This window comes from Nerophis lumbriciformis, linkage group LG27 (genome assembly GCF_033978685.3).
Source record: "Nerophis lumbriciformis linkage group LG27, RoL_Nlum_v2.1, whole genome shotgun sequence".
Taxonomy (NCBI): domain Eukaryota; kingdom Metazoa; phylum Chordata; class Actinopteri; order Syngnathiformes; family Syngnathidae; genus Nerophis; species Nerophis lumbriciformis.
Window position 1 is genome coordinate 279,041 of NC_084574.2, and position 27,433 is coordinate 306,473.

General features: G+C 42.2%; 1 protein-coding gene across 1 annotated transcript; it reads left to right on the top strand.

Moving 5' to 3' along the window:
- The first annotated feature begins 4,033 nt into the window (after nucleotides 1-4,033).
- On the top strand, nucleotides 4,034-27,433 carry LOC133570276 (probable ATP-dependent RNA helicase DDX5). Its single transcript, XM_061923113.2, has 13 exons — nucleotides 4,034-4,203; nucleotides 9,340-9,511; nucleotides 9,594-9,690; nucleotides 11,857-11,990; nucleotides 12,160-12,225; nucleotides 16,442-16,583; nucleotides 16,675-16,835; nucleotides 19,002-19,174; nucleotides 19,242-19,352; nucleotides 19,431-19,492; nucleotides 24,122-24,181; nucleotides 25,329-25,550; nucleotides 26,777-27,433. Exons 1-13 carry the CDS (start codon nucleotides 4,163-4,165, stop codon nucleotides 27,193-27,195), a joined length of 1,860 nt encoding a protein of 619 aa, XP_061779097.1. The 5' UTR covers nucleotides 4,034-4,162; the 3' UTR covers nucleotides 27,196-27,433.

Here is a 27,433-nt window from a genome sequence, read left to right on the forward strand (position 1 = left end):
AGGTCCAGCAGTTTGAAAAGAATGAGGTAAAAAACAGGCTGTTGTAAATGTGAAGTATTGCCTCGGACATAGGTCGGGAACCTGTGTGGACTTGGCCCCCTTATCATTTAAAATATTTAAATAACACATGCCATTCGTTTGTGCTGGCTTTTTTTGTCTAACTATTGTTGTTTTTATATTATTTTACTATGCATAACTAGCCCTCACCTTGTCAAAACTGCCGCAAATGTGTCCCATTTGTTTGTGCAGCAAACATTTTATGTCTTAACTATTATAGTTGTTATATTATTAAAGCTTTGCGCCCCCGAAAGAAACAAGCGGTAGAAAATGGATGGATGTTATTGATGTTTTTAAGGTTTTATGAGACATAACCAGCCCACCTCGGCTCGCCCCCACCACAAAATACCAAAGTTTCTCAGTGTGAACATGAAATATCTTGTCTTTGCAGTCTATTCAATTGAATATAAGTTGAAAAGGATTTGTTGTATTCTCTTTTTATTTACCATTTACACAACGTGACAACTTCACTGCTTTTGGCTTTTGTAGATGAAATGTTGGAGTGAGAACGGAAGCAAAAGCATTATTGTACAAACATATATTCTATTTATATACTGTTGACTCATCTTTTCCATTGATTATACTGCAGAAATCTTCTGGATATAACTTATTAAACAATACTAATATTGACTATTCCAGTGTCAGGGCTGTTTTGATTGTATATTAGGTGCTGCCGTCTCCTTGCAGTGATTGTAAAACTGTTCAATAGATGCAGACGTGCTGAAATAAAAGAGTTCATGTTGATTGCAGGATGAAAAGACTGAGAATGCAGTGTGACATTTTTATTCTTCATCCGGAACAAATATCAAATTTTTTGCTGTTTTAGAGCAGTTTCAGGAACAGAGATGGCAATTCTTATTTTAAAATCAACACAGCTGAAATGTATTAGACGTATGCAGATAAAGCCTCAGGATCTTTCAATGAGTGCCATCAGTGAGAGAAAGCAGAAGCACATGTAAATGGATTTTGATCTGCCACTTCCTCAAACTTCATCTTCCCTTTTTGTTGGCGTTTAAAGAACCCAGCTTTGTTTGGGATTATTGTCCAACAATGTTGAATGACCGGTACGCCGTGTACGAGGAGCGTCCATGTCCTCAGGAGGAGAATGTGGACATTTACGTCAGCGTTGAGAGTTTGAGGGTCCATGATAATCCTTGGGTGGAGGACACAGTGCCCGCAGATACGCCACAAGAAGGTAACAAACACACTTTGTAGTGTCCTGCACGCGCTGATTTGAAGTGTTTGTCTCTCAAGTGGTCATCCTTGATGACTCCAGGAAAAGGACGAGCATTGGAAGCGTTTGGGTGCCTCTGGGTGTTCTGTGCGTCCTCCTTCTGATTGGCATCCTCAGTCTTGGGCTCCAAAGTAAGTTCACCTTTTGCTCAGATGCAAACACTTCCACTTTGACTTGTTGATTGGTTGTTAGTGAAAAAAGACCAGGTGAAAATATCCAACCTCATGGCAGAAGTGGACCAGCTCAGGACGACGCTGGCTAAGATCAAAGAGGACCTTCAAAAAAGAGGCCAGTAGCGTTTTTCACTTCTTGCCTTAAAGTGTGCTGACGTGGTAGTCAGGGGTGGATATCTTCCACAGTACTCATTTTTACTGTTAATGCATAAACATTGTTTTAATAATAAAATGCTGCTGTCCAGTTCTTGTTTCTTGTTTCAATATCACATGTGTGAGGCTCATTTGCAGGTAGAACACTAAGTTGCAAGTCCAAGACGTTAGATGGCAGTAGTACTGCTCAGTTCAGTCTTTGATGTCTGTTGCGCCCCACAATGCCTTAAAACTGTAAGTATTGTATTTACTACGCACAAGCTGTTTGATTGTAAATATACATCTCAGTTGTGGTTTTAATGAACACATTTGAAGGTGTTGACATTCAATGTAAAATCACTCATGCTAATCAGTGCAAAGACCATGTATATTAGCAGCAAGCTAGCCCATTTTTGGACAAGTAGAGTCTTAATTAAATCATCAACCCCAGAAGCAGTGAAGTTGTCAGGTTGTGTAAATGGTCAATAAAAAGAGAATACAACAAATCCTTTTCAACTTATATTCAATTGAATAGACTACAAAGACAAGATATTTCATGTTCACACTGACAAACTTTCTTCTTTTTTGCAAATATTAGCTCATTTGGAATTTGATGCCTGCAACATGTTTCAAAAAAGCTGGCACAAGTGGCAAAAAAGAGTGAAAAAGTAGAGGAATGCTCATCAAAGACTTATTTGGAACATCTCACAGGTGTGCAGGCTAATTGGGAACAGGTGGGTGCCATGATTGGGTATAAAAGCAGCTTCCATGAAATGCTCAGTCATTCACAAACAAGGACGGGGCGAGGGTCACCACTTTGTCAACAAATGCCTGAGCAAATTGTTTAAGAACAACATTTCTCAACAAGGAATTTAGGGATTTCACCATCTACGCTCCGTAATATCATCAAAAGTTTCAGAGAATGTGGAGAAATCACTGCACGTAAGCCATGATATTACACACCTTGGATCCCTCAGGCGATACTGCATCAAAAAGCCACATCAGTGTGTAAAGGATATCACCACATGGGCTCAGGAACACTTCAGAAAACCACTGTCAGTAACTACAGTTGGTCGCTACATCTGTAAGTGCAAGTTAAAACTCTACTATGCAAAGCCAAAGCCATTTATCAACAACACCCAGAAACACTGCTGGCTTTGCTGGGCCGAGCTCATCTAAGATGGACTGATGCAAAGTGGAAAAGTGTTCTGTGGTCTGACGAGTCCACATTTCAAATTGTTTTTGGAAACTGTGGACGTGGTGTCCTCCGGACCAAAGAGTAAAAGAACCATCCGGACTGTTCTAGGGTGAAAGTGTAAAAGGCAGCATGTGTGATGGTATGGGGGTGTATTAGTGGCCAAGACATGGGTAACTTACACATCTGTGAAGGCACCATTAATGCTGAAAGGTACATACAGCTTTTGGAGCAACATATGTTGCCATCCAAGCAACGTTATCATGGACGCCCCTGCTTATTTCAGCAAGACAATGCCAAGCCAGGTGTTACAACAGCGTGGCTTCATAGTAAAAGAGTGTGGGTACTAGACTGGCCTGCCTGTAGTCCAGACATTGAAAATGTGTGAAGGCTAAACTATGAGAAGGGAGACTGTTGAACAACTTAAGCTGTACATCAAGCAAGAATGGGAAAGAATTCCACTTCAAAAATGTGTCTCCTCAGTTCCCAAACCTTTACTGAGTGTTGTTAAAAGGAAAGACCATGTAACACACTGGTAAAAATGCCTTTTTTGCAATGTGTTGCTGCAAAAAAAACCAAAGTTTGTCAGTGTGAACATGAAATATCTTGTCTTTGCAGTCTATTCAATTGAATATAAGTTGAAAAGGATTTGTTGTATTCTCTTTTTATTGACCATTTACACAACCTGACAACTTCACTGCTTTTGGCTTTTGTACATTGGAGCGTTTTTTTGAGGCCATTTCTTAGTTTGCATGAAACATGGCAACATTACCTGGAGGTAGTTTGGCCGCTCTCAGTGCTGCTGGAGTGCAAAAGCAACTGGGCGTGACATCACGTGCAACCTGCAGGTACACAAACATGCCACTGTTTAATTTGATGGGAATGGGTGCCCAGCAGGATTGGATCAGTGGCAAAAAAAGGTAGCCATCCCAGAGGTAGTACACTTGGTCTTAATCACTTCCAAAAGGTCAGGCAGAAAACAAATCGTACCAAACGTTTCTCATAAGAATGAATGTATAATCAGTTCCAGAGAGCCTTAAATATGAACACAAATACACTTCATTGAGAAATATAGTTTTATATGCAGAATGAATGTTTTGAAGAATATGCTGCAGGCCACTAAAAGTAGCAAACGACCCCCGGGTCGCACTTGTGGCGCAGGGATACATAACAGTCAAGTCGTGGTGGTCCTCCCATGGCTCCTCCCCCACCACCCGCGCAATGATACGACCAAGTGATCCGCCTCTGCTGTGACGTCACTTCATCTCTTCGCCCAGCTGTCATCGTTCGGTTTGGGTTCACCGACTGTAGACTTTAGCCATAAACTCTTTGTTTCTCTCATTAAATCCCAGTATTCTATTCTGCGAGACAATGCCAGGCTTTTCAGACAGAGACCGTGGCAGAGACAGAGGGTAAGTAGTCTTCTTCTTCTTAGCGGAATACAAATGGCTGCTAGCGTCCATGCTACACTCATGTAAAGATGGATGATTACACTTCTTATTACTTGATGTTTCATCTTATTAGCTGATGTTTATGCGGTTAACCTGAGCGAAGATAATATATCACAGCTAACATTGCAACAGCCACCAGTCTCTCGCTGTTCAAATGGCAGCTAATAAGTGCACTTGGAAGGACAGAAATACGAAGAATAAAAAGCACAAACAACATGACGCAGCGACATTTCTTCATTAAAGATGACTTTCCCATATGGACTTGTCTTTAATGCTCTTTATGGTCACAGCATGCTACATGGCGCCAGCAGGCCAGGCCACGCTACCCATCGGCATTCATTACCGTATATTCTGCACTATAAGGCGCACCGGATTATAAGGCGCACCTTCAATGAATGGCATATTTCAAAACTTTGTTCATATATAAGGCGCACCTATGCATCCATTAGATGGAGCTGCGCTAAAGGGAATGTCAACAAAACATTAATAGATTACAAACCAGCGTTCTGACAACTCCGTTCACTCCCAAAATGAATAAACAGCTGTTTTATTATTTTCCCCGAGGTAAAGTCAGTGAAGTGGTGTTTTGTTTATCTTTTAATAACAGCAAGGTATAGCATTTAGTGCAACATTTATATCACATAGTGAAGGGGAACTTTTCCCTGATTCAATAAGCAGGTAAAAAAACAGTGATACTGTAAATCAAACGTTAGTGCAATCACAATATAGTAACACTCCAAATAGTGCAGAGCAATAACAATATATCAATAACTCAACATTGCTCAAACGTTAATGTCACACAACACAACACACAAAATAAACATGTAAAGCTCACTTTATGAACTTATTCCTCATCCACAGATCCCTCCAATTCTTCTTCTTCAGTGTCCCAATTAAACAGTTGGTTGGATGGTGGAAGTGGTCATTAATGGAGTCAGTGTATTCCCGTGTTCTACTGTGTGACTGATCGTCTTAAGTTTAAACTCTGCGTCGTAAGCATGTCTCTTAATAGGAGCCATTTTGGGGTCTTTACATAAACAAACAAATGGAAATCAAAACGGCACGCCTCGCACAGTCATATATCCCAGCATGCACCTTCTTCTACGGGGGCGGCTGCTTACCGTAGAAGAAGAAGCGCGTCTTCTTCTACGGGGGAAAAAGAAGTTGGCGGCTGTTTACCGTAGTTGCGAGACCTAAACTTTATCAAAATGAAGTTTAGGTTTGTTGTGGCTCAATATTGGTCCGTATATAAGGCGGACCGGATTATAAGGCGCACCGGATTATAAGGCGCACTGTCAGCCCATCCATCCATCTTCTTCCGCTTATCCGAGGTCGGGTCGCGGGGGCAGCAGCTTAAGCAGGGAAGCCCAGACTTCCCTCTCCCCAGCCACTTCGTCCAGCTCCTCCCGGGGGATCCCGAGGCGTTCCCAGGCCAGCCGGGAGACATAGTCTTCCCAACGTGTCCTGGGTCTTCCCCGTGGCCTCCTACCGGTCGGACGTGCCCGAAACACCTTCCTAGGGAGGCGTTCGGGTGGCATCCTGACCAGATGCCCGAACCACCTCATCTGGCTCCTCTCCATGTGGAGGAGCAGCGGCTTTACTTTGAGCTCCCCCCGGATGACAGAGCTTCTCACCCTATCTCTAAGGGAGAGCCCCGCCACCCGGCGGAGGAAACTCATTTGGGCCGCTTGTACCCGTGATCTTGTCCTTTCGGTCATGACCCAAAGCTCATGACCATAGGTGAGGATGGGAACGTAGATCGACCGGTAAATCGAGAGCTTTGCCTTCCGGCTCAGCTCCTTCTTCACCACAATGGATCGATACAGCGTCCGCATTACTGAAGACGCCGCACCGATCCGCCTGTCCATCTCACCATCCACTCCTCCCCCACTCGTGAACAAGACTCCGAGGTACTTGAACTCCTCCACTTGGGGTAAGATCTCCTCCCCAACCCGGAGATGGCACTCCACCCTTTTCCGGGAGAGAACCATGGACTCGGACTTGGAGGTGCTGATTCCCATCCCAGTCGCTTCACACTCGGCTGCGGACCGGATTATAAGGCGCACTGTCAGCTTTTGAGAAAATTGGAGGTTTTTAGGTGCGCCTTATAGTGCGGAAAATACGGTAGTTAACCTTGATGAATGATTGTCACATTACCGATTATTTGTATTATTTTTTTTTTACAATTTTTAAAATGAGCAGTGGCGGGCCGTGCGTTTCCCAACTAGGCCTTCAGTGATGTCCAACTTCAATGATGAGCTCTCCAAATAGCATCATTGATGTCATCACATGACCATTGCTGGACAAATACTACACAGGAACACATTTACGCCCTACTGGCCATTGAAACACATCAACAGTGTACAAAACAGGTTATTTTCTGGCGCGTTTAAAAATCAACAAACCCGCATCATATGTGGTACTGTCAAAATAAACATTGCAAAAAACAGATTAAACGTGAAAAAAAAGAAATAAAATACCTGAACTCCCATTCTGTAGAACCCATTCCAGCGTCCAGGGCTACAAGATGTAGTTTCTCTTTAAATATCCTTCTTGAAAATGGCCTTGCAAATATATGTGTTGTCTTGTCTCATCATAAAAGATGCAGAGCAGGCGTGTTGGCTGACTTCTTCAAGTTTACTCCACAGGGGCGGCATGGCGTAGTGGGTAGAGCGGCCGTGCCAGAAACCTGATCGCTCCCCGCCTCTTGACATCCAAATCGCTGCCGTTGTGTCCTTGGGCAGGATACTTCACCCTTGCCCTCGGTGCCGCTCACACTGGTGAATGAATGATAGGTGGTGGTCGGAGGGGCCGTAGGTGAATGAATGATGAATGAGTGACAGGTGGTGGTCAGAGGGGCCGTAGGTGAATGAATGATGAATGAATGATAGGTGGTGGTCGGAGGGGCCGTAGGTGAATGAATGATGAATGAGTGACAGGTGGTGGTCGGAGGGGTTGTAGGTGAATGAATGATGAATGAATGATAGGTGGTGGTCGGAGGGGCCGTAGGTGAATGAATGATGAATGAATGATAGGTGGTGGTCGGAGGGGCCGTAGGTGAATGAATGATGAATGAATGATAGGTGGTGGTCGGAGGGGCTGTAGGTGAATGAATGAATGATAGGTGGTGGTCGGAGGGGCCGTAGGTGAATGAATGATGAATGAATGATAGGTGGTGGTCAGAGGGGCCGTAGGTGAATGAATGATGAATGAATGATAGGTGGTGGTCAGAGGGGCCGTAGGTGAATGAATGATGAATGAGTGATAGGTGGTGGTCGGAGGGGTTGTAGGTGAATGAATGATGAATGAATGATAGGTGGTGGTCGGAGGGGCCGTAGGTGAATGAATGATGAATGAATGATAGGTGGTGGTCGGAGGGGCCGTAGGTGAATGAATGATGAATGAGTGATAGGTGGTGGTCGGAGGGGTTGTAGGTGAATGAATGATGAATGAATGATAGGTGGTGGTCGGAGGGGCCTTAGGTGAATGAATGATGAATGAATGATAGGTGGTGGTCGGAGGGGCCGTAGGTGAATGAATGATAGGTGGTGGTCGGAGGGGCCGTAGGTGAATGAATGATGAATGAATGATAGGTGGTGGTCGGAGGGGCCGTCAGTCTACCACAAGGCAGCTGTGGCTACAAATGTAGCTTACCACCACCAGGTGTGAATGAATGATGGCTTCCCACTTCTCTGTGAGCGCTTTGAGTATCTAATGATAGAAAAGCGCGATATAAAATCTAATCCATTATTATTATTATAAGGTGCTCATCAATAACATGCATGGCTAAACTGAGCATCTTAAATGATGCACAAAGCAAACTATAACCTGCTACCCAACACTTTACAACAATTCTTCAACAATAGATGAAAAATATAACCTTAGAGAAGAATGTAACGCAAAACAATTGTATGCACGTACAACACTTAAAACCTTAAGTGGAATTAAATTGTGGAACAAACTTATTGCAAATAAGATACTATTAATCTCATTATGTGACTTAACTATTTATGAAGAGAAGTGTTGTTTTCAGAATGAATTAGTGTAAATTGTGTACAAATTAAGAGCAGGAAGTGAACTTATTGATTGCTGTGAAGTAAAAAAGGGGTAAGATTGAATAAGATAAGCTGTGCTTCTTCCGACTATTTATCGAACATGTTGTAAAGAAAAATGAAAATATGAGATGTATTATTTTGACATTGTATGCATGTTTGAAATAAACTTCAACCAACCATCACACCCCTAAGTAGTCAAGGATATAGTTTAACGGTTTTAAATATTTTTGTGTCATGAGGATTTATTTTCTACACTTAAAAGACTTCCTGGTGGTCTACATAACATGCAACAATGCTTCTTTGGTCAACATTTTGCATAGATTTAGTTTTACAGACCGTCTTCAAGCTTTTTTCTCACTGTCTCTTTATGATGTGCCATTTTGTTTGCATGGCTCCACTTCCTCCCCGCCATCTGTTACTGCTTCCATATGGAGTCTACTGACATATAAGTTAGAAGTATATGTATTAGAAATGTCTACAGCGGAAGATGCATGTGCACGTACGAGCCAGTCAACAAGAGGATAGAGGAGCTTATTGACTCCAGCACAGACGCATGGCGGACTCACGCAAAGCACTTTGGGTCAATTTAAAACATGTACGGAGATATCTGCTGACGTCACAGTTCAGAAAAAGGTCACTAAAGGGGAACATTTGAAGTGGCTGGTTTGGAGGGAGTATGAAGGAAGGCAAGATTTGTTTTATAAATATCAAACATGATTTGATTTCACATTTTGGGCACTTGTGCAGATCCCAAATACACAAAACAGGTTTCAATAGGTAAGAAAAGTTGGTTTTGCATGGACCATACAAATGTGTTGGTTGAATACATTATCACAAATGTTTCACCTTGGCTTCAGTGCGGGTGTTGCTGCAATCTTGCATCTTTTAAAATGTGGACAACTTGTCTCCTACGACTGTAAAAAAGAAAAGAGATATTTCGTTATCGTTTTATCGCCCAGCCCTAGTTGTGGTGGTACATCGTGCTTAAACGAGGACCGCCACAAATAAATGAATGTACTTAATGGACTATCCTCTACGGTAGGTATGGTGGGGGACCTCCTCGTTTTGGAGGCGGTGGCAGGGGTGGACCTCCCCCTGCAAAGTTTGGCAACCCCGGTGACAGGCTAAGGAAGAGGCACTGGAACCTTGATCAACTTCCCAAGTTTCAAAAGAACTTCTACCACGAACATCCAGACACCAGCCGGAGATCTCCTGTAAGCTTCCTTTCTTTTTCTTGACATTCTCTATGGGGCTTAACAACATCCATTTATCATTTCCTTTCCCCTCCATTTTCAGCAAGAGGTTGAGCAGTACAGAAGAAGCAAAGAAGTTACGGTCAAAGGCAGAGATTGCCCCAAACCAATCGTAAAGTTCCATGAAGCAGCATTTCCAAGTGAGTTCTTTGAACACAGTTTCTATGCTGGCTTCTAGACTGCAATTAAGTCAATGTATGGTGAATTTGGGAGGAGTATGGCAAGTTAAATATTATCTTTTATGTGACTGTTGCAATATATTCAACATCTGATGTATGCAAATGTGTATTTCTAGTTATTTAAAACATCCAGTCAGACAGTTGTGTAAGTTTAAAGACCTAATTGGCTGTCAAAGTTGGAATGTTGTCTATCATTCACAATCCTTATGTAAGGCAAGATCACATGATTGTTCTTCTTTTTTTATGCAATCAAACACGTAAAAAACGCTAGAAAAATTCAGCTTCCAATGGTCCATTGTTAGTTACTCAGTAAATGTTAGCAAAGAGTCAGCTAACAATGTTCCATTTTCTTGCGTTTATTTACCTGCTTATCTCCATTGCAGCGGTGGCTTGGAGGAGGGGGGGGGGGTGTATTTGTGTGCTAATTGAAGAGCGCAGAGGTTGATGACGTAGTTCACATTTGCCTCCACTTCCAAATTCCTGGGTCTGATTTCTCAAAGTGGCATTAATCAACAGGCAAAATTGTACATCTCAATATCATACAAAATGATACCTGAAGGTAAGTTTGGAAGGCTTTATAGCTTACGATGTTTGTACAGTGAAGTCAATCTGAGCAATGAAACATGTTTTTTGTGCTAGCTAGAACTGTCTGTCCGAGGCCGCCACCATGAAAATCCACAAAAATTGTGTAACATTTCCTCCAGAGAAACTCTCCTAAGGTCAGATAGTATCATACACAAGTATTCCCTCTAAATGGTGTTTTATGATGTGTTTAAACCGTTCACAGTTTGTATTCAAAGCGGTATGCCGCTAATTAACTAAATACAATATTGATCAATTATTTAAGTTTGTATTTTTTTCAATAAGTGATTTTCTTTGGGTTAATGAACTAATCCATTTGCTTTTTATTTCATGTATTTATGACTATAATAGTAAGGGAGCTATGAGTTTTAAGTTTCCAAAAATATACAGTACACATTTTTAAAGGATAATTCAAGACAAAAAAGCAACTGATTCTTTAACTTCAAAAATGCGTAGCGCCCTTAATATTTGGCCTACCCCAATGGTTCGAGTACCATTGGAACGTTTTTTCTAAAACCTTTGAAATGCTATACATTTTTTTGAGAAATTTTGCATTTGAAACTTTGGGAGTCGCTCTATTTTGCCTATAAAGTGCTTTAAAAACATCCAAAAACACTTAATATACACACTGTAAGTATGTATATATGTCATGTAGTAACAGGCACATTCGTAATAACATGTAATATTTATATTCACTTTTCCCTTCAACAACAACAACATTACTAATCATGGCAGACTTACGTAGAGACAAGAAAGACTACTTTGGAGTCTGATGATCCACCACATTACATTTTTCAGCCTTAATATAAGGAGGATGAGCTACAAGTTTTAGAAGCTGTGTGCTAAACAGAAGCAGCTTTAGTCAAACACTACCCATCATGTACACATTGCTAAGTGCTGAACAAGATATACAAACTCCAAACATAATCAAACAATCGCTTACTGTACAATGTCTGCTCTCACTGGGATGCCGACTGATAGGATGTTTATATTTTTCAATTTAGATAAATCACTAATCATAATTTTCACATAGGTTTAAAGAAAAAGATGCCGCAAATGAGCGTCTTTTCGTGTCTTTCTCGCTGTTTAGTTGGATGTCAAAGTTGACCAACTTTTCGGTTTTTATGGCCACAACCTTCTACTATCCAGGTGAGAGGCATGATTTATAATCTGGGATTACCTTTCAGCAGCTCACTATGTCAATATAGCAGCATAAGCTTGTTAGCGCTCAGTGAACACGGCGCCGCTAAAGGTAGTTTGTCTGCGTATAATAACAATATTGCTAATACTTGGATTCTATTTCGGCCACACCATGTATATGGTCAATTCTTGGCAGTTTTTGGATGTTTTTAGAAGGCTTTATGAGCACAATAGAGTACTCTCATTAGCCACCTCAGACTTGCCGTATTTTACAAGTTAGAATGCATAAAAAAAGAAAAACCCATGTGCATAAGGATTGTGAATGATAGGCAACAGTTCCACTTTAACATGGCATCACTACTGTTTGTGTGATTTTCAGGAATAATTCCATGTTCTGTTTGTCAGGCTACGTCATGGATGTCATTGTAAAGCAGAACTGGGTTGAACCAACCTCCATCCAGTCTCAGGGCTGGCCAGTGGCTCTTGGTGGCAAAGACATGGTTGGCATCGCTCAAACGGGCTCTGGGAAAACCCTCGCAGTAAGTATGGAATAATGCTTGTCCAAACTCTGCAGCAAAAACATACTCTTGCCATCGGTATTCCGAGAAGGTCCTAAATGTTGTCTTGGCAACAACCTGTGAATTGTGGCAATTCTTCATTGCAGCACATACTTTTATTAACATGAACAATTTCCTGTCTGTTCTTCAGTACCTTCTACCCGCTATTGTGCACATCCAACATCAAGCCTTCCTGGAGCATGGCGATGGTCCTATTGTAAGTCTGATGTTAACTAGCCATTATTTTCATAGTCAACCATTATCTTAACAATCAATCAGATAATACAGCGTACACATATTTAATGGCTGTTCATTTTTCCATCGACTTCTAAATGCAGCTCAAGTTATTTTAGGCATGTGCTTACAAACAACAGATGACTAATTCATTCATAAATATTTATTTATACGGTAACTGTGCTGCTCATTCAGATGTTACAAAAAAAAGATTATTCAAATGTTTTCCATTTAGAAGAAAGGAAAGGCAAATTGCTAAAAAAAAAAGAAAAAGAAAACTGACAACAATACAAAATCTAAATTCCTCTAAAAGAAAATCATTTTGTGATGTTTAAAAATCTGCACACTGATATATTGACTATTGATTAACTCTTGGCAGTTTTAGCACTCTAATAGACTCAATGTGTAGAAATGGATTCTTAAAATGTTGGCTATTTAATAGATTGTATGTTTAATCTTATGATACCTCTCGGTGTGAGTGCGTGCGCGGGTCGCGTTTGTTAAAGTACCTTTTATTTCGGTATTGCAAATTGACGCTGCTTTAAAAAGTACTTGAAATGATGTAGACAAAGTTTAGCTGGCTGACTTTGGCAAAAATGATAGTTAAAGTTATTTTTCACAAAGCTCCGTCTCACACTTGTTAGCTAGCTAGCAAGGCATAAGCTAACACTCTTATCGAGATTGAGACCGCATCCTCCCTCCAAATGTCCGCCATCATGTCTTTAAATGCTCGCGTATTACAGATGTACTGCCATAAAAACAAGGTCTAATTGGCAAAATGAGAAAGGTATTATTGTTTTAAAGGTGCCATATGTAATAATGTGGCCAGAAATGGTACTGCAATTACGGTCAAAATCCTGTAGTCCCCTCCTCCTCTCCCTGACTGAGGTTGCCAGACAGGCAGCTGGATGGACTGGACTACTCCAAGGAACTTCAAACTTCCACTGCCTCTTACTAGGGGTTGAGGTCTGGGGACCATAATAGCTGAATAGACAAGCGTTTTGTCAATAACAAATCTCTAACCAACACATTTGACACAGAAATGAGGCTATTTTCTGGTTATTGTCAGTACTATCAGAAAACAAAGACTACAAGCAATGGTTATACTGGTGAAAATAAGTCGAGCATGCTTAGCAGCCTAATGTAACTAAAGAGGAGACATTTGACCAAGGTATGCCTATAGGCTACACCAACCAGGAATTATTTGATCATGTCTCCATACCTTTCACATTGCCATGCTAATGTTGGAACCATTTCCTCAGCATATTGAGAAGGAAATAGGCTCTGACACTACACTTATCCACTTAGCTTTTAGTTGTACTAAATACATGTTGTCCTGTCAGTTGGATGACACATGGACATACATGCTAACTAGCATATGTTAGCATGTATGTCCATGTGTCATTGACCGAGCTAACACCATCACACTAAGCATTGGTTGCAGGAACATACTAGCTTTGTGAGACAAGATCATAGACTGTACTGGACTACATACCAAATGTCCATTTCCATTTATTACAAGTACCGGTAATAAGAAAACATAAGTGCCTGACTTACCTATCAAGGAGGAAATGAGCAAGTTTGGCATCTTTCAAAGGCATCCCCGATACAAATCCTGCTTTTGTTTCTGGCTTTGTCATGACTAAGTTGAGAATGGTAACATTTAGATGTACTAAGGTCTGACATGTTTAGTAACTTTACCAGTGGCAGTAGCCAGACCAAGATGGCAACCTGGATGTGACACGCTCAGACTTTCTAATTGGTCAAACAGTGGAGGGCGGGGCATCAAAATGAAAACAATAACAATATTTCGGGGCTGTAAATCTAATTATGAAATGAGCATATGAACTACTGTTATCAGTTATAGACGTATTGGAATGATTTATTAATGCCTTTTAAGTTAAAGTTAAAGTAGCAATGATTGTCACACACACACTAGGTGTGGCGAAATTATTCTCTGCATTTGACCCATCACCCTTGATCACCCCCTGGGAGGTGAGGGGAGGAGTGAGCAGCAGCGGTGGCTGCGCCCGGGAATCATTTTTTGGTGATTTAACCCCCAATTCCAACCCTTGATGCTGAGTGCCAAGCAGGGAGGTAATGGCTCCCATTTTTATAGTCTTTGGTATGACTCGGCCGGGGTTTGAACTCACAACCTACCCATCTCAGGGCAGACACTCTAACCACTAGGCCACTTTTGACATATCAGGGCCATTTAATGATGACCTAACATGACATTATTACATATGGCTCCTTTAACAAGAATAAGAGGAAATATCCTCAAACTTGACATGTTATCACTGCTGTTGTTTTTGTGAGTGACCCACTTTTGGCCATAAAAACACAAGTGATGATGTCACGACTATTGTCGACAAATATAAATGTCGGCAACAAATGTTATTGTCGACTAATGGTTGCAGCCCTATTACCAACTCCTTGCCAATATTACAGTCCAACCTAAGTCAACCCCGTTGATGTCATCAACCCGTCTGTTGACTCACGTAAATTGCTTTTGTCGGCATGAAATGTGAGAGCCAAAGTGGTCATTTCTATGAAGAATCAGTGGGTTTATGTCAACATGTGTTCATAACTTGATCATTGTCGCTAAGCAGCGTGACACAAAGCTGCTCGGATCCCCCAGATGAGGAACAGCTGTCTAGTTACAAAGTATTCAAACGTGCCAAGTAAGCTTCAAAATAAAACTATGGTAGTTAGGATTGCGCGATATAAACGATAAGCGAACGCATCGTCAATGTAGCGTCCTCGCTAGCGAGCTGGCAGCTAACGTCCCTCCACAGTGCAAAGCTGCTTTTAAGTCACAATTCTCGCCTCCATTGCGCCAAAAAAAAACTGTCTCTTACTCGTATCATCCCTGAAGGGCGAGGAATAGCGAAACATGCTCGACTACACACCTTTGGAGGATACAGTAAGCCATGCTAGCCACAAGGTTAGTAAGGCTCTTCAATGTAAACAAAGGATTCAAATCTCCACACTAACCAAACCAAGTATAATAATAGCTTTATATGGTTGATACCACATTGATTAGATCAAAAAAATCTTGTTTTGTTATTGTTTAAAAAGTCAAGAAAAAGGTCTCTGGATACAGGAGAACTTTAAGTCAAAGGAATTAACAGAGCCAATAATAGGAAAGAACGTAAATACTTCAATAATATGTGTTTTTTGTCTGATTGTAAATGTAATTATTTAACAATCTTAAACATTTGAAGTTGGTATGACCAATACTGCCCCTGTAACTGTTTGGTATTGGATCATTGTAGTATCGCCCAAAACAAATTTAAGGTATTGAAATAACTTCAGAATAAGTGCTTATTATATTTTGACAGATGTGTAAATAAAACCATGTTACAACAGAGAGTAACCATATATTTAGTTACTTAGTTTTGAGGAAATAACAACTGGAAAAGATGCTGTATGTTACCACAATTAGGAGCCTTTCTAACCCGTTTTGAAATAATTCTCTTTGCAATATAATAGTGATATATATTGTTATCGCGAAAGGCAGCAATATTTATTGCGATATTGGTTTTAGGCCGTATCGTCCATAACTTGGATCCTCGCCACCGGAAGAAAGATTGTGTGTGAAAGTTTTATTGTCATTGTAGTCAAAAGGCCTTAGACTTAGACTTAGACTTAGAAAATCTTTATTGTCCCCGAGGGGCAATTTGGTTTGCAGCAGTAGTCATAAAAACAAGGTACAAATACATACAACATACAAACCATCATGAAGGCAATGAGCTAAAAACTACAAAACATTTGTAATACAATAAAAAGTAATCCTCACACGTCGCTTCCCACTAAAGTGAGTGTGCAGAGCAGCTGAGCTTGTTTAAGAAGCTCATTTATAAAGTCAACAGCTGAGGGAACATGTATGTTCCTGTTACTATGGACGTACCTGCATCCTGAGGGCAAGAGTGTCAACTCTGCTGAGGGTTGACCAGAATGGCCTTTGTCTTCTGGATGACTCTGGCCTGATAGATCTGGTTCAGATCTTTTGGCACACCTTGTCTGTTTCTATTGGCCACACTGAGGTTACCAAAGCAGGAAGTGATAGAATAAGCCTCGATACAAGATCCTCATCAGTGACCTGAAAGCCCCTCAGTTTCCACTGTCACTTTTGAAAGGACGTGTGTTTCATATTTGACCAGTTCAAAGTTCAAACTAAATTCTGCTTTCTGCAGTGCTTGGTGTTGGCGCCGACCCGCGAGCTCGCTCAGCAGGTGCAGCAAGTTGCCGCTGAGTATGGCAGGGCCTCCCGTCTCAGGAGCACCTGCATCTATGGCGGGGCACCCAAAGGGCCACAAATTAGGGATCTGGAGAGGGGTATGTTGTTCTGCATCATCTATCTATTGACCCAAGTTGAATTGGTCAAAAACTCTCGGATGCTTCATTGATCATCTTGATTTTCTTTCAGGGGTGGAGATTTGCATCGCTACGCCTGGTCGTCTCATTGACTTCCTGGAGTGCGGAAAAACTAATTTGCGCCGCTGCACCTATCTGGTGCTTGACGAGGCCGATCGCATGCTTGACATGGGATTTGAACCGCAGATACGCAAGATTGTGGAACAAATACGGGTGGGTACAGAGTTTCATTACAAATTGTCAGATATGTTTTTTCACTTCCAATATTAGTGGTCAAGGAGGCCGATAACCCATATTTGGAGCAGATATTGGTTTGCAGTTAAAGTTTTAAACATAAACAGTAAATGTCAGTAAACAGCTGGACAAGGCTCTAAGTGGGTTTAAACATTTTTTTTAGGAAACGTTGGACCAGTAGTGACAATCTTTTATGTTGTTTCATTTAGCATCAAACACCTTTTATGACGTGTATCAGAGGCATACTTGCCAACCTTGAGACCTCCGATTTCGGGAGGTGGGGGTGGGGGTTGGGGGGCGTGGTCGGGGGTGGGGTGGAGGTTGTGGTTAAGATATATATATATAAAAAATACTTGACTTTCAGTGAATTCTAGCTATATATATATATATATATATATATATATATATATATATATATATATATATATTATTACATATATATATATATATATATAATAAATTATTATTTATTTATATATATATATATATATATATATAAATAAAAGAAATACTTGAATTTCAGTGTTCATTTATTTACACATAAACACACACATAACACTCATCTACTAATTGTTGAATTGTCCATCCTTGTTCTATTCTCTGTCACTATTTCAGAACACACACATTATACAAATATACATTATAAAATCAATAAGAAAACGGGAGCTCTAATTTGGGAGTCTGAATTAGGATCAGAAGTTCCTATATAAACATTGCGCACTCACGTCGCCTTTTTGTATTGATTACTGCAGCTGTGCACTGGATTCATTCACAAATACAAACTACAACTCACAAACACTTTAGAGTTAGGCTCCACCATCAGAATGTGTACTTAAACTAATAAAGATCACATGGATATTATTCAGTGAGTTGATTCACCAAAACTAACCTGTTATACAGGAGGAAAAAGCACACAGGACGTTTCAATTGTTCACAGACTGGTCGCTCTCATCAGAATGACAAGACACTTCCGGTCTGCAGGTGATAGCATTCAATTGGGAAGAAACGCCCTACTGCCCCCTACTGACCAATGTGAATACTGATAAATGTGTAATGACAGCTCCAAAAACGAATTCAAACCATAAAATAAATAAATCAACACAAAAATGTGACACATTATGGGTGGGTCACATATGCATGTACAGTAGATGGCAGTATTGTCCTGTTTAAAAGTGTCACAACATTGCTGTTTACGGCAGACCAACTGCTTTACGTAGACGAAATGCTGTTGTTTGTTGTTACCGCGCTGGGAGGACGTTAATGAAACTGCCTAACAATAAATCCACATAAGAAACCAAGAACTCGCCCTCCATCATTAGCTGTTTAAATTGTGGGAAAGCGGACGTGTGAACAGGTTGTCAACACGTCACTCAGGTCCGCATAGAGCTGGAGGGGGCGTGGCCTCCAGCTCCGCCTGAATTTCGGGAGATTTTCGGGAGAAAATTTGTCCCGGGAGGTTTTCGGGAGAGGCGCTGAATTTCGGGAGTCTCCCGGAAAATCCGGGAGGGTTGGCAAGTATGTTCAGAGGAGCATCAACACTTGCATTTCAAAATATAGAAAATCTCCTGAGAAATTTTTAAAACTATTGGGGGTTTTTACATTACAATAACTAGCCTATTTGTACATTACAAAATTTTTTTTTACAATTTTGAACAGTTCATAGATTTAATACATTGTAAGGTTTACTTTGCTAACATTGAAATAAAAACAACTCTGGGCTCCTCTATGTAGATTTATAGTTGAGACATTTTTCTAACTGGCTGACATTTCTTCCTGGATGTTACAGAAAGTATGAGAATGTGTGAGCAGCTGCCTGCTATTATATAATATATCATCTGTCTAAATATTGAATCACGGAACATGAAAGTCATGGCGCTCCTCTAATCAGTGCGAGTGTTGCGGAGCGAGGCTCATGGAGCAACTTGATCGCTGCAGCAGCAAAAACAAAGAAAGCTGAGAAGACACCAGGAAAGAAGGACAAAAAACGGGCTTGAGCAAGGGTTATTGCTATCTACTTCACTGGTATCATTATATTGAATCATCTGTTGTAGTTAAAAAAAGGCTGATGGGTCAAAATGATAAACGGGTGCATCGCTAATCAGAATCAATCTGAAGTGTTTGTTGGCAACTGTGTCCTCTTCCTAGCCAGACCGTCAGACCCTGATGTGGAGCGCCACATGGCCCAAAGAAGTCCGGCAGCTGGCTGAGGACTTCCTGAAAGACTATGTACAGATCAACGTTGGAGCGCTTCAGCTCAGCGCCAACCACAACATCCTGCAGATAGTGGACGTCTGCAACGACATGGAGAAGGAGGACAAGTAAGACGGATGATCAGTTTGGTCACATGTGATTTTGCCACATCTTCTTCTGCTCCACTGGAATCAGGCTGATGCGCTTGCTGGAGGAGATCATGAGTGAAAAAGAGAACAAGACCATTATATTCGTGGAGACTAAAAGGCGCTGCGATGAGATCACCAGGAGGATGAGAAGGGACGGGTGAGGACGCCTCATTCTACCAATAGTATTCTACTCAGGTATGACTTTTAACGGCTATGTGCATATGTCATGACATAGTTGGCCAGCTATGGGGATTCACGGAGACAAGAGCCAGCAGGAGAGAGACTGGGTCCTGAATGGTGAGAATCAAATAGTGTTTCCACAGCATGGTACCTACTTGGCTCTACAAGCTGTTGACTTGTACTGCCATGTACTATCTAGGCATTGCTTGATAGTCAATAGTCAATGAATTTAATGATAAATGGAAGTTAACTGGATAACTTTGCGGGCATGGATACATTTCCATGTCCGTGTGTGTTTGTTTTCAGGGTTCACTCAGCACCTTAGCCTGTTTTTTCATTAGCAGAATGAAATGAACTGACTCCTCTTGTCATCCATCCATCCACAATCTTTGTTTTGCTGGGCTCGCTAGACATGAACGGACAAAGCCTTGCTAGTCATTACTGAGAGGCACTGCAAAGTGACAACATGCAATGAAATGTCCAAGTGTGGGAAAATATTGGCTTCAAAACAAATGAGCAACAAGAGGCCATCAACACAGACAAACGAACAGGCATGCCAAATTTGTTGGAAAGTGGGGGGGGGGAAACACCCAGCCGTTTTACCAACTGGGGAAAAATCTGCACTTCAAAATGTTCAATATCAAAATGTTGAGGCGCATCTCACTAGAGGACCTTTGCAGAGCTTTTTGCACTGTAAGCAGATTTTACTTTTTTAGATGTTTATTATTGTAGCCATATAGTTGTTCAAATTAAGGATTTTTGTTATTTCTGAGTATTTGTGAGGGCACCAAAGGGACTCTTGTGTGTGTGTATGTGTGTGTGTGTGTACACAGAGCAAACAGCACAGTTCAGCTTGCTGTTGTTTTAGCTTGTTAATAAAGAGGTAGTTAATTCATTACCTCCTTATGTTTGTTTGATATACTGTACTTTATATTGTGTACAAACCTTCACTAAAATAGGGACGTTTGTTGAGGCTGGAACCCAATATTTATATTTCCATTGTTTCTCATGGAGAAACTTACGACCTTTTCAATTTACGAACTCAATAGGAGTGTGACAATATAGTCAACTATCGGGATATTTACTCCTGTAATATCATACACTCTTGCCGTGTATCACTTTTTTTCCCTGCTGCTATAAATGTCTTTCATCCCTCCTACTCCCAACCCTGAGCTAATTGGGCCAAATTAGAAGACTAAGCAGTTAGTAGGTGTGCACAAAAAACAGATTCACATCTGAATCTCGATTCTTATTCATTCTGATTTTAAGTTGATTCATCATTTTCAAAAATATATTAAAACATTTTTTTGGATGAAAACTTTTTTATTTAAAATATTTACCATATTTTCTGGACCATATGGCGCACCGGATTATAAGGCGCACTGCCGATGAATTGTCTGTTTTCAATCTTTTTTCATATGTAAGGCACACTGGATTATAGGGCGCAAAAAAGGAGTCCTATTGTTATTATTTTTTTCTAAATGTAAAAGACTTCCTTGTGGTCTACATAACATGTAATGGTGCTTCTTTGCTCAAAATGTTGCATAGATGATGTTTTACACATCTTATTCACGTGCCTCCACTTGGACAGCGTCATCTTTGTTGTAGTGGTGTAGCGTGCAAGGACGGGTGTGGAAGAAGTGTCAAAAGATGGCGCTAACTGTTTTAATGACATTCACACTTTACTTCAGTCAATAACGGAGCAGCATCTCCTCATCCGGAAACAACAACACTGGAAATGTGTCCCGTGAAAAAGTGTCCGACCGGAACTCTAAAAAGTAAAGTTCCTTGGGTGAATAATGTCAACTCACTACACCGGTTTGATTGATTGATTGAGACTTTTATTAGTAGGTTGCACAGTGAAGTACATATTCCGTACAATTGACCACTAAATGGTAACACCCCAATAAGTTTTTACACTTGTTTAAGTCAGGGTCCATGTAAATCAATTCATGGTATGTTTTAGTGCTTTCATGGTGAGTTTATTGACAGATATAAGTAAGAACTAGTGATGTCCGATAATGGCTTTTTGCTGATATCTGATATTTCGATATTGTCCAACTCTTTAATTACCGATATCAACCGATACTGATATATACAGTGGTGGAATTAACACATTATTATGCCTAATTTGGACAACCAGGTATGGTGAAGATAAGGTCCTTATAAAAAAATTTTTAATAAAATAAAATAAGATAAATAAATTAAAAACATTTTCTTGAATGAAAAAGAAAGTAAAACAATATAAAAACAGTTATATAGAAACTAGTAATGAATGAAAATGAGTCAAATGAAGTGTTAAAGGTTAGTACTATTAGTGGAGCAGCAGCACGCACAATCATGTGTGCTTACGGACTGTATCCCTTGCAGACTGTATTGATATATATTGATATATAATGTAGGAACCACAATATTAATAACACAAAGAAACAACACTTTTGTGTGAATGAGTGGGGAGGGAGGTTGTTTGGGTTGGTGCACTAATTGTAAGTGTATCTTGTGTTTTTTATCTTGATTTAGTTAAAAAAATAAAAATAAAAAAACCAACAAAAAACGATACCGATAATTTAAAAAAAAACGATACCGATAATTTCCAATATTACATTTTAAAGCATTTATCTCTAGTAAGAACTTTACACTACTTTATATTAGAAATGGCAACAGTGGAGGATGAATGTCCCATAACAAGAAGATAGAGAAAAAGAAGAAGCTTAACCACTACGGTATCGACACAAACTACCTGCGCAAATTTAAATTTAAATGTCTTTTTTTCTGTGTGGCGTTTGCATGTTCTCCCCGTGACTGCGTGGGTTCTCTCCGGGTACTCCGGCTTCCTCCCACCTCCAAAGACATGCACCTGGGGATAGGCCCCTCCCACCTCCATAGACATGCACCTAGGGATAGGCCCCTCCCACCTCCATAGACATGCACCTGGGGATAGGCCCCTCCCACCATCAAAGACATGCACCTGGGGATAGGCCCCTCCCACCTCCAAAGACATGCACCTGGGGATAGGCCCCTCCCACCTCCAAAGACATGCACCTGGGGATAGGCCCCTCCCACCTCCATAGACATGCACCTAGGGATAGGCCCCTCCCACCTCCATAGACATGCACCTGGGGATAGGCCCCTCCCACCATCAAAGACATGCACCTGGGGATAGGCCCCTCCCACCTCCAAAGACATGCACCTGGGGATAGGCCCCTCCCACCTCCAAAGACATGCACCTGGGGATAGGCCCCTCCCACCTCCATAGAGATGCACCTGGGGATAGGCCCCTCCCACCTCCAAAGACATGCACCTGGGGATAGGTTGATTGGCAACACTAAATGGTCCCTAGTGTGTGAATGTTGTCTATCTGTGATGAGGTGGTGACTTGTCCAGGGTGTAGCCTGCTTTCCACCCGTGTGCAGCTGAGATAGGCTCCAGCACCCCTTGCCACCCCGAACTGGACAAGCGGTAGAAAATGGATGGATGGATGGAAGTGTTTAGGCCATGTCAAGGACAGAAGGATTGGAATGATTCCCTCCCCAAATAACTGCAAGGACATTATTGTTGTGATTAAGAATGTCCATCCATCCATCTTCTTCCGCTTATCCGAGGTTGGGTCGCGGGGGCAGCAGCTTAAGCAGGGAAGCCCAGACTTCCCTCTCCCCAGCCACTTCGTCCAGCTCCTCCCGGGGGATCCCGAGGCGTTCCCAGGCCAGCCGGGAGAGATAGTCTTCCCAGCGTGTCCTGGGTCTTCCCCGTGGCCTCCTACCGGTCGGACGTGCCCGAAACAGCTTCCTAGGGAGGCGTTCGGGTGGCATCCTGACCAGATGCCCGAACCACCTCATCTGGCTCCTCTCCATGTGGAGGAGCAGCGGCTTTACTTTGAGCTCCTCCCGGATGACAGAGCTTCTCACCCTATCTCTAAGGGAGAGCCCCGCCACTCGGCGGAGGAAACTCATTTCGGCCGCTTGTACCCGTGATCTTGTCCTTTCGGTCATGACCCAAAGCTCATGACCATAGGTGAGGATGGGAACGTAGATCGACCTGTAAATCGAGAGCTTTGCCTTCCGGCTCAGCTCCTTCTTCACCACAACGGATCGATACAGCGTCCGCATTACTGAAGACGCCGCACCGATCCGCCTGTCGATCTCACGATCCACTCTTCCCCCACTCGTGAACAAGACTCCGAGGTACTTGAACTCCTCCACTTGGGGCAAGATCTCCTCCCCAACCCGGAGATGGCACTCCACCCTTTTCCGGGAGAGAACCATGGACTCGGACTTGGAGGTGCTGATTCCCATCCCAGTCGCTTCACACTCGGCTGCGAACCGATCCAGCGAGAGCTGAAGATCTTGGCCAGAGAAAGCCATCAGGACCACATCATCTGCAAATAGCAGAGACCTAATCCTGCAGCCACCAAACCAGATCCCCTCAACGCTCTGACTGCGCCTAGAAATTCTGTCCATAAAGGTTATGAACAGAATGGGTGACAAAGGGCAGCCTTGGCGGAGTCCAACCCTCACTGGAAACGTGTCCGACTTACTGCCGGCAATGCGGACCAAGCTCTGACACTGATCATACAGGGAGCGGACTGCCACAATAAGACAGTCCGTTACCCCATACTCTCTGAGCACTCCCCACTAAGAATGTACTTTTTTCTTTCAATTTCCTAATCATCAAGCAGAGCCAAGCTGGTACTGTGCAGTGGAAAAGCAACAAATGAACTACTGACATGCCCGCCCGTCTACTTTTCAGAGTTCCGATACGGCAAAGCGCCGATCCTCATCGCTACCGACGTGGCGTCCCGTGGTCTAGGTGAGTTGGCCCTCTAGGGAGCAGCCTGTCTTACACTTCATTTAAAGAAAGTCTTTTTGCTTTCTTTAACGTCTCTGTGCATTTTCTGAGTTTTTCTCACCTTAAGGTGGAGTCTGTGTGGCAGGCACTAGGCATGACAGTCCCAGGCCTGGAGAGGGAGAAGGATGACATATTGGAAGTGCTCAACTGGCTTGCCACCCAGTGGGCCTAGAGAGGTGACAGCTCTTGTGTGCCAGTTTTCTCTAAAGGCTCTGTGGCTAAGCCTTTGTCTCCGACATGTCCAATTCTGTTCTCTTTCCATGGAGTTCACCCCACAAATGCCATCCAGCTGTTTACAAGTCAAACGTAAAAAAAAAAAGCGAAAGCTTGATGTGGTGTCAGAAGGCGCTGTGTTGCGAGTCCCCCCTTTGAGATTTGGGACCAAAAAAATGGTTACCTTTGGGAGCGTGTATGGACGACGTACTTTTACTTCCTAAGTGCTGGATTCCTTGAAAAGGAGAGAGCAGTTTGCAAAGTGCAAATTGACGAGACCTGGCACATGTGCTTAGGGGGTAGTGAGGAGAAAGAGTGAGAGACCAAAGATCCTCCCCGTAGCGCCTGTTGTTTGTAGTCATGTCGAGACCTGCCAACGAGAGACATTTTCTCAAGTGAACGCTGGCTTCTTAGCAGATCTTGCCTCAATGACACTGATGAAGGCTGTCAATTTGTCTGTTTGGTCTTGGCAAGACGTGCAGTGTGGCTTCTTTTCAGGGTGTACTGGGGCTCAAAAGCCACTTGACCAGTGCACATCCTGGCCCAACTGCCTAGAAGAAGCTCACTTGACAATTTGTGGGGGATTTGTCTGCATTGGGAAAGGACTAGTGAATGCATACTCCTTCTGGTGAGCCTTAAATCCATTTCCCTTGCTAACAAACGGGGGAGTGACGTGCCTTTTTGGATTATTTGGACTGTGGTAAGCAATTGGAGTGTGCATCCTTTCTCTCTTCCCACAGTAGTATTCCCATGGAGTGATGATGATGCTCTCACTAACCACTTGCCTCCAGCCTTCAAAGTGGCTAATTGTCTGCTTTGGTGTGGCTGTTGTGGTGTGCAAACTCCCCTGTGGCCTCCCATCTTTCCTTTTCCACACTGCAACACTTTTCTACAGATGTGGAGGATGTGAAATTTGTCATCAATTATGACTACCCTAACTCCTCCGAGGACTATATCCACCGCATTGGACGCACGGCCCGCAGTCAAAAAACGGGCACGGCCTACACCTTCTTCACCCCCAACAACATGAAACAGGCCAGTGACCTCATCTCTGTGCTGCGGGAGGCCAACCAGGCCATTAACCCCAAGCTCATCCAGATGGCAGAGGACAGAGGAGGTAATGATTACATTGTCTGACTTGTCCAATGTTTCTTTTACTTATTATCCTTTAGAGTTATTAAATGTGTTATTATTCATAGCAGCACCCCACCTGGTCAATCGCCCCAAACTTGTTCCCAATTGCAAATTATTTTTTTTATCTAACAGTATACTTTTTATGTCATTAATGTTGAATAATTTTTGTTTTTAAAGTGTTATTATTCATTACCCCCCCAACACCCCAAAACCTGGTCAGAATCTTCCCAAACATGTCCCAATCGTTGTGCTGCAGTTTTTTGGTTTATTATAGTTTTGATATTATGTTATTAACGTGTTGTTATTCATAACCAGCCCCACAAACCTGTCCTAATCGTTGGTGCTGCAAAATTATTTGGTCTATTATCATTTTTATGTCCACGTTTTATGGTTTTTATGTTATTTTAACATGCTATTCTTCCTAAAAACTGTTAAAATCTCTCCAATTTTGTCCGATTTGTTTTTGCAACATTTGTGTTGCAAAATGTTTTTGTCTTTTTATAGTGTGTGAATGTGAGTGTGAATGTTGTCTGTCTGTCTGTGTTGGCCCTGTGATGAGATGGTGACTTGTCCAGGGTGTACACCTCCTTCCTTGTCCGGGGTGTACACCGCCTTCCTTGTCCGGGGTGTACCCCGCCTTCCGCCCGAATGCAGCTGAGATAGGCTCCAGCACCCCCCGCGACCCTGAAAGGGACAAGCGGTAGAAAATGGATGGATGTATGGATGTTGCTACCGTATTGTGACTCATAGCCAGCCCCTCGTCTTGTCAAAAGCTCCCCAAACGTGTCGCAGTCACTTCTGCTGCATTTGTTCCTAACTATTACAGTTTTGATGTTATTAACGTAGTGATACATTTACATTTGTGCTTGATTGTGCTGCAAAAATGTTTTGCCTATTAAACCTTTAATGTTTTATGATTCATAACCAGCCTTGTCAAAATCACCCCAAACATGTCCTGATGGTTTGTTCTTGTCTATTATATAAATATTGTTGTATTATGGGGCTACTTATGAATAATCAAACATGACAACTATATTAGTGAGACCAAAATTGCAGCACAAACAAATGAGACAAGATAGTGAAACAGTTGGGTGTCTGGATGACGTCATTAAAAGTCAATGTTTGCAGCACAAGCTAACGGGGCAAGTTTAGGGCCAAGTCCACCCAGGTGTGTTGTTGACATACTCTCGCTCTTTTCTTCCCGTGCAGGTCGCGGAAGAGGAGGACGAGGTGGCTACAAAGACGAGCGTCGAGATAGGTACTCCGGAGGTGGGAGACGTGATAACTTTGGTGGCGCTAGCTACAGGGACAACGATAGAGGGTTTGGAAATGGGCCAAAGGGTGGCTTTGGGGGCAAGGTGCAAAATGGTGGCGGCGGCTACGGAGGCAACAGTGGTAGCTACGGTCCCAGTTACAGCAATGGTGGCCAAGGCAGCTTTGGTGCGCCGTCCCATCAGGGGGGTTCCTTTGGGAACCAAAGCTTTCAGGGGCCCCCTCAGTTCGGGGCCATGCAGAGGCCTGCCCAGAATGGCATGAAAAGCCCCTTTCCTTTTGCCTCTCAGCCCTCACTGGCACCACCACCTCCACCTCCCATGCCCTACTCCTTGCCTCCACCCTTCCCACAGTAGATATTCTCTGTTTTTCTTCTAATATTACATTATTATTATTATTATTATGACTACTATTACATGTTTAACTTTGTTTTTGCTCTCAGCAGACCACTTTCTGTACAAGAACAGTCTTTTTAGTCTTACATTCCTTTGCATTGTATTGACTTTGTGGTAAACATTGATGAAAGTCATGTGAGGACTATATTCAAATGTGCATTTCACCCTTTTTTTCCAATAAAAAAAAGAATAAAAGTGG